The sequence below is a fragment of the Balaenoptera acutorostrata genome, chromosome 11 (genome assembly GCF_949987535.1).
Source record: "Balaenoptera acutorostrata chromosome 11, mBalAcu1.1, whole genome shotgun sequence".
NCBI lineage: Eukaryota > Metazoa > Chordata > Mammalia > Artiodactyla > Balaenopteridae > Balaenoptera > Balaenoptera acutorostrata.
This window is the reverse complement of record NC_080074.1, coordinates 99413126-99425697: the sequence shown is the minus strand read 5'-3', so window position 1 is coordinate 99425697 and position 12572 is coordinate 99413126. Positions and strand designations below refer to the sequence as shown.

At 38.6% G+C, this 12572-nt stretch overlaps 1 protein-coding gene and 1 pseudogene across 6 annotated transcripts in view; one reads left to right on the top strand and one right to left on the bottom strand.

The window, feature by feature from the left end:
- The window catches only part of KLRG1 (killer cell lectin like receptor G1), a 185129-nt gene that overhangs the window by 17304 nt on the left and 155253 nt on the right, over positions 1-12572 (top strand). For 3 of the 6 annotated variants that reach the window (XR_009009658.1, XM_057555923.1, XM_057555924.1), the window contains exons 4-5: positions 5076-5176; positions 5510-5609. Coding sequence is in view for 2 of the 6 variants with exons in the window: in XM_057555923.1 (XP_057411906.1) it covers positions 5076-5176; positions 5510-5609 (201 nt within the window). In the remaining 4 variants the exon portion in view is untranslated. Of the gene's footprint in view, positions 1-5075; positions 5177-5509; positions 5692-6556; positions 6639-12572 lie in introns of those variants that run through there. The other 3 variants (XR_009009657.1, XR_009009656.1, XR_452342.2) reach the window with 2 other exon arrangements.
- LOC103018101 (non-histone chromosomal protein HMG-14-like) lies at positions 673-958 on the bottom strand (annotated as a pseudogene).

The following is a 12572-nucleotide window of genomic DNA, read 5'->3' as shown; positions in this document are numbered from 1 at the left end:
ACTCTCTAGATTAAAATCTGGAGGCAAGCTTTTCTTAACAGGATATCAAGTACCAATGCCTTCAAGTGTTGATGCACTGTTACATCATAAGTCCCACTGATTCACAGTTTAATATCATATACACTATGTATGAATTTTCAGTTGTCCACAGAACATTAACAAAGTTACTAGGAAAACTGGGCTACCTCCACTAAAGATGTTACAGAGTACACAAAATTCTGACAGGGAGAGCCGGGATCAAGGAGTGGTTTTCTTTAGGAAACAATTCTACCAAAACCAACGGGAGAATGAAAGTAATTCAAAGTGTTCAAGACATATTAAATGCACGACTGACTCCAAATTGCCATTTAGTATGCTTTGTATTAGAGGGTGTCAAAACTACCTCCATCTATGGAATGTTAAGCTGACACCCAAGACAATCAAAGCCCCTGTATGCAATATCCCACTATTTTCTGGTGAGACCGCCCAAAAATAAACAACCAGCAAATGATTTCACCTCTTAAATTAAAACATTTAACACTTAAAAAATGGGATGAGGTGGGATTCCCTCCTTCTTAAAAATGTGTCTAGAGCTACTAAAAAATTTGCATTTACCAAGTACTTGATAAAAATATTCCTCTGGATTGTACAAGAAGGGAGACAGGGACCACTGATAAGGCCGGGTGTATGATATTAATCAGACTTGGCTTCTTTCTCTCCTGCTTCATCAGAGGCTGGGCTCTCCTCGTTTTTAGTTTCTCGGTTTTCTGCAGGTAAATATTCGACCTGTTTTCCTTTTGCTCCTCTTTCTCCTTTTGTTTGCACTTCTTCTGTCTGAAGATTTACCCTTTCTTGCCGCCTTTTTTGGCTTCCACTGTGGTTTCCACTTCTGCAGGAGCAGATTAGCTGACAACCTTGCTGATCTCTTGGGCTCCTGCTTCGCTGCTCCCTCGGCGGAGCCGACCTTTTTCCTGGGCATCGCGGGGGAGGGCGCGTGCTGGGTGCCTGTGGGCAGCAGCGCCCCGAGAGCCCTAGCAAAGCTGGGCTGAGGGTCCTCCTGCCGCCCGAGCTGCCGGGAGCGCAGCGTTTCACTCTCTTTTTAAAGGGAGTGTTCCGGTTTACAGAGCAAGGCTTACGAACTTTTAGTATTGTGAGCATACACAAAATTATAGGGAAAATTCTTACCAGTATTAAATTCTAGTAATTTGTAGCCTGTCACGTTTTCCTTAAATCTATTAATGTATCTGCATGTTTTTATATGATAGTAATCAATGTTTACATACTGTAGGATATATCTGAAAGGTCTGGAAACAGGATAAACTTATTTTTAAATAGTATGTTAGTTACATTTTCAAGTACTATGCTCAATGTGTTTTTTTTTTTTTTTTTTTAAAGGATTTTCTTATTTATTTATTTATTTATTTTTGGCTGTGTTGGGTCTTCGGTTCGTGCGAGGGCTTTCTCCAGTTGCGGCAAGCGGGGGCCACTCTTCGTCGCGGTGCGGGGACCGCCCTTCATCGCGGTGCGCGGGCCTTTCTCTATCGCGGCCCCTCCCGTCGCGGGGCACAGGCTCCAGACGCGCAGGCTCAGCAATTGTGGCTCACGGGCCCAGCTGCTCCGTGGCATGTGGGATCTTCCCAGACCAGGGCTCGAACCCGTGTCCCCTGCATTAGCAGGCAGACTCTCAACCACTGCGCCACCAGGGAAGCCCCGCTCAATGTGTTTTTATTCAACCTTCTGACACGTTTTCAAGTGAAATACCTCTAAATTTAAAGCAACAGATCTAATCGATTTTAGACTTTATGGGTGCTCTGTACTGTATTTTTTCCCCCCCTAATTAATAACTACATGTATTGTTTTAAATACTTCACCTGAAAAGGTGTCTGGAGATTGAAGAAAAAAATGTAAATGATATTATTTGAAAATATGCTAGTTAAAAGTACATATTTACCCTAGGTTTCTAGGCTTTTTGGACACCACGTATTTATGTTTTGCTTTTATCACATAGCATTATTTCATTCCTTTTTTTCCCAAACATTAAATTATTTTAGATATTTACCTTTAAAAATTCTGTATTATTCTATTATTGCTTAACTGTTTTCATATTCCTAGACAAAGTTTTGCTTATTTCCAATTTTTATGGAGCTACAAGCATAATTTATATGAATTACTTTTCGTGCGGTTAGTTCTTCAGTATATAGTCCCTGAAATTAAGTTAGCCAATCAAAGACATGTCCAGTTTAGTAGCTTTAATATTTTATTAGTGTATCTCCATATGGATTGAAATATCTTAGATATATCCTATAAACCATGTTAATTTTGGAAGTTTAAGGAGCATGTTCTATACCTTAGTAATATTTTAATTACAATTTAAAAATATTGCCTGCAAAAGCGTGTGTGTGTGTGTGTGTGTGTGTGTGTGTGTAAGTCATAAATATTGACCTTAAAAATAAAATGGAAAGAAAAAAATGTATCTGATTTCATTCGTTTGGGTTCTGTCTTGATCTTGCTTTTAAGCTTTACATTTTTCTCTCTAAAATATAACCAACATTACTAATTCTAAAGTGACATAACACCTCATTGCTCTAGTTCACAGTCTCTCTGGAGTACAAGGGTTCTGAGGTAACACCCTTGCAACAAACACCTTTGTTTATGCTTTTATGCTGCTTCTACAGTCATACACACACACACACACACACACACACACACACACACACACACACACACTATCCATGAGTACTAGAACATAGATAACTGCACTCTGGTTTTTTTTTTTTTTTTTTATTAATAAGGCAAAGCTGGTTGTTTTTTTGTTTTTGTTTTTTTAATTAATTAATTAATTTTGGCTGTGTTGGGTCTTCGTTTCTGTGCGAGGGCTTTCTCTAGTTGCGGCAAGCGGGGGCCACCCTTCATTGCGATGCGCGGGCCTCTCACTATCGCGGCCTCTCTTGTTGCGGAGCACAGGCTCCAGACGCGCAGGCTCAGTAGTTGTGGCTCACGGGCCTAGTTGCTCCGCGGCATGTGGGATCTTCCCAGACCAGGGTTCGAACCCGTGTCGCCTGCATTGGCAGGCAGATTCTCAACCACTGTGCCACCAGGGAAGCCCTGCACTCTGGTTTTAAAGACTTCTTTCAAGTGGGATGATTTTCAAGTGAAAGTGATATTGTAAAAATTTGCACTGTCCAGCCTCACCAGTGAGAAGTAGCAAACTGGCATGATTATGTGATATAGAATTGTATGGGTCTTGAGAGTAGTAGTTAAGTGTAGGGTTGGAGTTTGTAAGTGAGTATTATCTAATCCCAGCTCTTCAGACTCTAATTGAGGTTTTTGAGCAAGTCTTTATTCATTTCTGTGTTTTATTAGCTGTCATTCTTCCCCTTGAAATGAGGAGAAGAAAGAAATGGACAGTTTTTCTTATAATTCCAGTGGAAGAGTGAGAAAAGCCTCATTTTTTCCTAATTTAAATTATCATTTTAAGCAAGTTGTTTAAGAAATGCATGAAAAGTTTTGAGCTGTTCTGAAAATTAGGATGTCATTTCATCGATCCTACCCAGCCTTTACTCTTCAGCCTACCTCCCTACCCCCAACATACACAATTAAGTACTTGATGGGAGTAAAGGATGCAGAGTTTGTGTTCAAAAGGTTTTAATCTCTTGCAGCATAAGAATTGACTCTATATTCTTTAATTCTATAAATATTAGTGAACATAACTTCATGTATTTTTCTAGGTGCTGAAGATACAGTGGTAAGCAAGAGTTCTTGCTATTATGGTGTTATAGTTTAGTAAGAGGAAAGACAGACAACAAACAAACAAATATAGTGACATGTGCTTTGAAGAGAGTGGAATGGTGGGTTATGTTAGTGAATGTAGGTGCTGCTATAGATTGGCCAATTACGCAAGACTTCTCGAGGAGATAACAGCTGAGCTGAGACCTAGACCTGAATGGTAGCCATGTGAAAATCTAGGAGAAGGGTATTCCGGGCAGAAGGAAAGATATGTAAAGACCCTAAAGTAAAAATGACCTTGGTGTGTTAAAAGAACAAAAAGAAGGCTCATGTCTCTGGAAACTAGTAAGTAAATAAGTGGTTGGCAGGGGCTAGATCATGTAAGACCTTGTAATACATAATAGGGATTTTAGATTTCATTCTATGTGAAAAGGGAAACCAATGGAGAGCATTAATCAGGGGCACAGTGTAATCTTATTTATTACTGGAAAGGATGAGCCTGATATAATGCAAAAGCTTAGCACTAGGAGAGAACACTTGGATGCTTATTTAGTAAGGAACCTTGGGTAAACCCCTTCACCCATGTGAACCCGTTTTCTCTTCTGCAAGATGAGGATGATAATATTTGCCTACCTTCCAGGTTGTCAATAATTTTATAGCTGGAAAAAATCCTAGAAAATTTCTAAGCTAAATCCTCATAAGGAAACTAAGGCTCAGCCAGATTAAGCAATTTGTTCCTTTTCCAATGGCAGGAACAGAGCAAGTGGTAGACTCAGGTAAATTGTTTTTTTGTTTCGTCTTCCTAAATGCCATACTGTAAATCCAGCATTTCAAATGAAATTAGGAATGAATGCAGAGGGATTTTGTAAACCTTAAAGTACCATACAAATGTAAGACATAATTGTTTTCAGGATACTCTATCCGGAGAGAACAAAGCTATCACAGGAGATAGATTATTGGGGAAGGAAGTGTTGATAAACAAGAACTGATTTTTCAAATGCTTCATCTAGAAGCCACCACAGCCTTGTGTCGTGGCTTGCAGACAGCTGCCCTGTCGTTGTGTCCTCATGTGGTGGAGAGAGATTGAGGTCTGGTGTCTTCTTATAAGGACACTAATCCCATCATTAGTGTGGTCCCCACCCTCATGACCTCACCTGATCCTAATTACTTCCCAAAGGCTCTACTTCCAAATACCACATTGTGGTGTCAGAGCTTCAACATATGAATATAGGGGGAACACAAACATTCAGTCCATAATAATGGTGTGAGAGAGGGTGTAAGGAATAACGGCTTGACCATGACACTAAATCTCTTCTATGACTTTCTGCATTTTTCTCACCTTTCTTCATCTTCTTCAACCTCTCCCTTAGTTCCCGCTCCGAAATTTCCTCAGTCAAGACTTTTACTGGGTTGGTCTGAGAAACAATTCTGGCTGGAGGTGGGAAGATGGATCAGCCTTAAACGCCTCAAGGTAAGAGAAGAAAAAACAGAAAAGAAAAGGGGAAGAGAAATTATGTCTGGGGAAATAGATCAAGGATAGCAGATGGAGAGGAGAGGAAAGGGTGAGGAAAGGAAATAGGAAGCAAGGAAGGAAATAAACAGTGGATAAGGGCAAAAAAAAAAAAAAAAAGGATGACATTTTAAAGAGAGGATAATGAGCAATTTTTATTCTGCTGTTTTGGGAGCTGAGAGAAGTGAGGTCTGAATAGGAGAAAGAATTTGCTCACTTTTTATCCCTTCATGCCTTAGAACTCGTTTACTCTGCATGTCACCTTAAGTGATTGATTTTTCTGGTTTCTTACAGAATATTTTCAAACAGCTTGGTACAGAAGTGTGGTACCATCAGCAAAAGTGGTCTCCAAGCCTCTAGCTGTGAAGTTGCTTTACCGTGGGTCTGTAAGAAGGTCAGACATTGATGGATGGTCAGTCTGTCATGTGGCTCCCTGCAAAGAGGGAGCTGGCCTCTGGATGTCAGGTTGGCCATGGGTACGTATTTAGTGAGTGCTGCCCTTCTAGGATATGCATTAGATGTGAGGTTAATGCTGCCTCCCTGGGATTGATGGTTTCTTGCTGCACTTTCTGAGAGTATTTAGATATTATCTTAACAACTTAAAGACTGGATGTAGGCAAATTTGTGAAATAGATGTGCCTTTCGTATTTCTCACTCTAGTGACTAAGGTTGCCTCCTTCAACGCCATCATCTCTGTCAAAAATGTACTTTTTCTACGTTATATTCTGAGCTCGGCTGATGAAATCTGTGCAGATATGTACTATTGCCAATGTTCTAGAGGGTTTTTATGTGTGCCAGTGGGTTGACATGCTACTCCTCGCTGATAATATATTTTTATCCTAACAGTGGTCCTTTGCAGATAAAGCTTTATTCTAAAGAATGATGCTAATGGTGAGAAAATAAGCTGTGGAAGGTGAATGAGAACAGGGTGGTGCTTTGATTCTCAGCTCTTCACACTTCCTCAAAGAGCTGGCCTTGACGGAATTTAGTTTTTCTGAGAACACATAGGTGTGGTTGAATAAACCAATGTGTGACTGTCTTTTCAATGTTTTGAATGCGATTTGCACATTAATTTCACAATAGTGGTCAATCTGGTAAGGCATTTTTACAGAGGAAAATTTACAGAAGCAGTTTATGAGGTTGATCCCCCAATTATTTTTGGCACAAATTCCTCAAAAATGAGAAAAACTTTATTATTTCTCCTTAGTAAGGTTGGGCATAGATAAGGAGTCAAGGTGTTGTTTAAAGATATAGGAGGGAGTGATGAAGGAAACCATAATTCTGTACTGTTGATGACACTGGATTGTGATGTTTACTTGTCTTTCCCTTTTGTATTTTTAGGACATGGGCTGTATCTTATCCACCCTTGTATCCCAAACACCTAAAATAGTGTTTGCTTTTATCAGTGAATATTCAATACCTGAATGGATAAATAAAAAAATAAGAATTAAAAAATTCTTATTCTAGTTGTTTCTATTAGCCCACGAGTTAATTAGGGGAAAGTGAGCAAAAAACACCGTGTATCCGAATCCTCCCTTAACCCTACTCATGTGAGCATTCAATAGCTGGCTCTAAGAAGGCAGAGGACCAGTTTAATCTAGATATGGTCAACACTAGATACATATATGTTTGGGAACAACACCCTTTATTCGGCGCTAGAGACACTGTGTACAGCACTAGTCCTGGAGCCCATGCCATGAGGATACTGAGGGACAACTGTGTAATGTTCGTAGAAGGAAGTAGTGGAAACAAATTTCTATCTCCTTATAATCTCTTACCTTTGGTTCTGGGGCCGAGGGGTATCTCTTGGTTATGCATATAATGGTGGTGACTCCCACTTGGTTAAGGATGTCATGATTCTGATTCCATTTGGGCCTTGGCTTGGCAACTACTGGGTGCACAGTGCATTTACTTACTCAAAGAGAAGCACAGGAGTACAGCATTCACTTAAATCTTCCCCTGAACAGATGGGATGTGGACAGCTTTCCTCTGTGTCTAGGGTTCAGTCCTCTTGTAAGGCTTTTTGCCACCTGTCATCAGAGCTGGGGCTAGTTCCTCACTGTTTGTCTCCCTTAAGGATGTTACATTAGAAATAGCTTGTTTCCTAGTCAACCTGGACTCTTGTCCATTTTGTTTTTTTTGCTATATTATTGTACTTTAATAAATAATTTTTGGACCGTAGGTACAGGGATTAGAGTTCATCAAACCATCCCTATCAGTTCATGTACGCCCCTCTCAAGTTCTGTTCACCTTCTCCTTTTTCCTGTATCCCTGCTTCCATTCCTCTTTCTTCCACAGGAATATACTTTGATGTTTGATACATTCCTTGAGCTTATTTGTATCCTTAAAAAATATGTAGTTTTAGTCTTTGTTTCATATTTAATTAAATGTGTTTTCTGTATATCTCACTGCTTTACTTTTTCCACCAGCATTGTGTTTTTGAGATCTGTCCACGTTGCGCTATGTACTCGTAATTCATCCTTTTAGCTGCTGTACAGTCTCCATTTTATGTACCCATTCCCTTAATACGGACACCTAGTTTGTTCCCCCACTGTCACAAACAATGAGGGGATGAATGTTCTCTTACATGTCCCTATTCCCGAGTCTTCCCCATCTCAGGAAACGGCCCTACCATCCATTCAGTTGTTCAGATTCCAAACTGCGGAGCTTTCTGATACCTTTCTTTTTCCACTCGCTAGTGCCTCAACACATTTTCTTATCTCTACCACCAAAGTGTATTCTAAATCTCATCACTTCTCTCCATCTCCACTTTTAACACTGGTCCAAGCCACAGTGGTTGTTCACCTAGCTTACTATGACAGCTTCTTTTGTTACTGCCCACCCCCCCCAAAAAAAACAGTTTTATGGAGGTACAATTGACACACAATAAACTGAATTTATTTAAAGAGTAAAATTTGTTAAATTTTGACATAATGGATATACCCATAAAACTGTCACCACAATCAAGATAGTGAATATATCACTATATAATCCACATGCTTTTTGTAATTCCTCCCTCTCTTTCCTTCCTGTCCCCCACCCCAGGAACCCCTGACCTACTTTCTGTCATTAGAGATTAGATTGTATTCTAGAGTTTTATAGTACATAGAGTTTTACAGAGTCATTAAGTATGTACTCTTTTTTTTTTTTTCTGGCTTCTTTCACTCAGCATAATTATTTTGAGATTTATCCGTGTTGTCATGTGTATCAATAGTTACTCCTATTTATTGCTGATATTCTGTCATATGGATGTGACACATTTATTTATCCATTCACATGTTGATGGATATTTCCAGTGTTTGGCTACTAAAAATAAAGCTGTTATGAACATTTAGATACAAATCTTTGTATGGAGATAGGTTTTCTTTTCTCTTGAGTAAAAATACTTAGAGGTGGAATGGCTGGATCATCTGGTAGATACGTGTTTAACTTTTTAAGAAACTGCCAAGCTCTTTTCCAAAACGCTTGTACCGTTTTCTATTCCAACAGGCTGTGAGATTTCCATTTCCTTCACATTCTCAACCATACTTGGTATAGTCAATCTTTTTTTTTTTTTCTGGCATTTTGGCAGGTATTTATTTTTCCAGGGTGAACATGCTTTCAGAAATTGACAGTAGTTGCTAGTCAGACTTCTACAAACAGAAAGGATATTACCCAAGTGTCCACCAGGCTGGTTTCTCAATTTAAGCTTTGTGATCCTAGCTCAAAATGTTGTAAATTCTATTACTGTTTGAATTTGGAATACAGAATTTTGCCAGCGATTGCACTGGCATTTGAGTCAGTAGTGAAGTGAGTTTTCTCCCCAGGAGGCCAGGTGACTGACTTGAAGCAAGGGCGTGCTGTCCAAGATTGTGGGCCAGGTCATTTGAACCTCCTCAAAGGTGAAGAGAAACGATGTAAAGAAAATAACTTCATCTTGCCAGGAACAGTTGCCTTTCCCTTTGGTTCTCTCCTCTCTGATGACTGGATTTTCCTACTGTCCTTTTGTATCTTTCTCTTTCTTCTGGCAAAGGAACAAAATTTTCACACACTCAGGTACACTCAGTCCTTTACTTAAGTAGCTTTTCTAGATGAATTTGGAGCAGTGCCAGTGAAACTGAAGAAATACATGTTTTTCTGGACTAGTGATTAGATTTGCAAAGCTTTTTAAAAATAATTGTTGAAAACATAGGTCTGTCCATTTATTTTTGTTTGTCTGACTCTCTGGGCCAAGAACAGTACTGTGCTACAGTCTTTTTAATTTTAGCTAGTCTAATAGGTACTTAGTAGTATCTCATTGTGGTTTTAATTACCATTACCTTAAAGATTAATTATGTTGAGCATTTTTCATGTGCTTATTTATCATCCATACATTTTTCTTTGGTAAAGTATTTCTTCAAATATTTTGCCAATTTATTTGTTTTCTTGTTATTGAGTTGTCAGAGTTCTTATATTCTGAATACAAGTTCTTATCAGATATATACTTTGCAAATATTTTTTTTCTCAGTCTGTGGCTTGCCTTTTCATTATCTTAACAGTGTTTTTCAAAGAACAGAAGTTTAAAATTTTTATGAAGTCTAGTTTATCAGTGTTTGTATTCTAATTTGTATTTTTTGTGTGTTGTCTAAGAACTCTTTGCCTAGTCCAAGGTCACAGGTTGCCTTTATGTTTTTTTCTAGAAATTGTGTAGTTTTAGGTTTTGCATTTAGGTCTGTGATCTATTTTGATCTTACCTTTATGTATGGTATAAGTTATGAGTTGAGGTCATTTTTTTTTTTATTCTTAAAGATGTCTAATTCTTCTAGCACCATTTATTGATATAACTACCCCTTTTTTCATTGAATTCCCTTGATACCTTTGTTGAAAATCAATTATCACATACATGTAGGTCAATTTCTGCATTTTCTCTTCAGTGCCATTTATTTATTTGTTTTACTTCTACTCTAATGTAGCTTTATACTAAGTCTTGAAATGGGGTCAGATAGTTCCCCAATTTTGTTTTTCTTTTTCAAAATTCTTTTAGCTGTTCTAGGTCCTATGGTTTTTCCTGTAGATTTTAGATAAATATCCTGTTCATATGTTACTTGGTACATGTATGAATATATCAGAGGGAATTGCTGGGTCAATGGGTACTTTCAAATGGGACCACCAGTTTAAAGTCTCCAGCAATGTATGAATTAAAGGGCCTATTTCTCTATACCCTCATCAAGCAAAGGTGAAGTGAACCACAGGATCCTCAAGACCATGATGACTTTTCACTCCCGGCTGTATCCTGGAAAGGTGATGAGTTTTTACTTAGGAGAAGGTCTTTCATCTTCTTCACATTAGAACATCTATAAAACAAATCTTTTTCTTGCTAGTAATGGTCTTCTCTCATAGCAAAACTTCGATGATAATAAGGCCTTTATTTCAATATTAGTACTGAGATGGGGAAGGAAATGAAGGGGAGGGGAGAAAACTCCTGTGCTGGCATACAGGAGAGAGTGTGAAAGAGATGTGATAAAAGCTAAGGAAGGAGTGATTTTCAAGGTGGAGGGAGCATTCAAAGTATAAAATGCTAGAGATGTAAGGTAACATAATGAGAGGAGACTATTCTATGAAATTGACAGTGTGGAGGTCATTGTTCACATCCTTCATTGGTGTGCCGGTGAAAGATGTGAAATTTCAGTGAGCTGACTAATAAGTAGAAGGTAAAGAAGTGGAAACAATGAGTTTAGAAGTCTCTTTTAAGAAGTTTTGTGATGGCAGGAAGGAAGGCGATGTTATCTAAATAAAGGGTTATATGTAAGGCCAATATAGTTTTACATATCAATAGGAGAGAGTAGCACACGTTTACAGCTTGAGGTGAAAATTTCAGTTGAATGGGAGAGACTAAAAATACATGCAAGACAAATCCTTGAGGCAGTAGATGAATATGAGACCCAACACACAACTGGAAGAAATGACCTTGGGTGGAAAGGGTGCCCCCTTTTCTCAGGGAAGTGGGGAGGATGGGTGAGGATGTTGACAGGGTTTGTGTGAGGCGTGGGGAAGAAAATGTAGACTGTTCTTGTCTGGTGAATTCCATCTTCTCAGTGAGATAAAAGACAAGGTCCTAAAGCTAAGAATGAGGGAGGTAGTGAGAAGTCTGGGATCTGTGGAAGGCAGCATTTTAGAATAATCACAAAGGGAAAAGACAGACATCCGCTTAGAGACACAGCATTTGCTGGTCTGCACCAAGCACTCAGGTGAAGCAAGAGGCCACACATTTTCAGGGATTTCAGTCTGCATTATTACATGATTATTGGCAACAGCCCGTGTCAGACTAGTTGTAATAACAGAGAAGTCAAATGGTAGGAATGATGAAGGGTGGGGAATTTACAGGGTGGTTTCAGGGGACAAAAAATGTGTCAGAAAATAGAAGTCGTCAGAAGTAGACAAGAAACTTAAAGAATAGGGAGCCCAAAGTAATGAACATACTGGATGGGAAAAGATTTGGGAGTAACAGCAGAGAAGATGAAATAAATAGTACAGTGAACATTTTTGTACATATATCCTATTTCTCTACAATAGATTCATAAAGGTGACATGAATCATGGGCCAAAATGTATAGCAAGTTTAAATTTTTATAGATATTACCAGATTACAAAAAGACTGAAGCAATTTTACTCCCGTTAGCCATGGATGAGAGTACTGGTCCTCCACCCTTCTCAGCTCCGCATATTCTCCATGTTTTAAATTTTGGCTAGTTATCATTAGTGTGAATGTGTGGGCTGGGGGAGTGGTGTAGGAATGGTATATCCCTGTTTTAGTTTGTGTTTTCCTAACTGCTAGTGTCTTTGAGAATCTTCTTGTATTAATCTGTTATTTGTATTTCCTCTGAATTACCTGTTTATATCCCTTGGCCATTTATGCTATCATTCTTTTTTTTGTCTTTTTCTTATCAATCTGTAGGCACTCTTTGTATATTAGGGATAACCTTTGGTCAGTCATATGTCTTGTGATTATTTTCCTTCTGTCTGTTATTTGTGTTTTTAAACATTATGGAGATCTTTTTCTTTCTATTGATGCATTTTAAGTTTTAATAAAGTCAAGCCTCTCATTTTTCCCTCATTGTGGATTCTGGTTTTCCATCCAGAATCCCCTACCTGGGATTATACATACATTTTTCCAAAATTTTTTCTAATACATTTACATAATTATTATTATTGTTATTTTGTTTTACATTTTAATCACGAATACGTTTTTTGCTGTTCTGAGTAGAGGTCTAACTTGGAATTGAGAGGATGACTGAGTTCTGGGCCTAAGTCCTGGATCATTGTGAGGGAGGGAACAGGTTTGAGAACGATGGTGACAAGAAGGAGTTGAGTATGAGGTGGGCAGATGGCATGTGCTTACT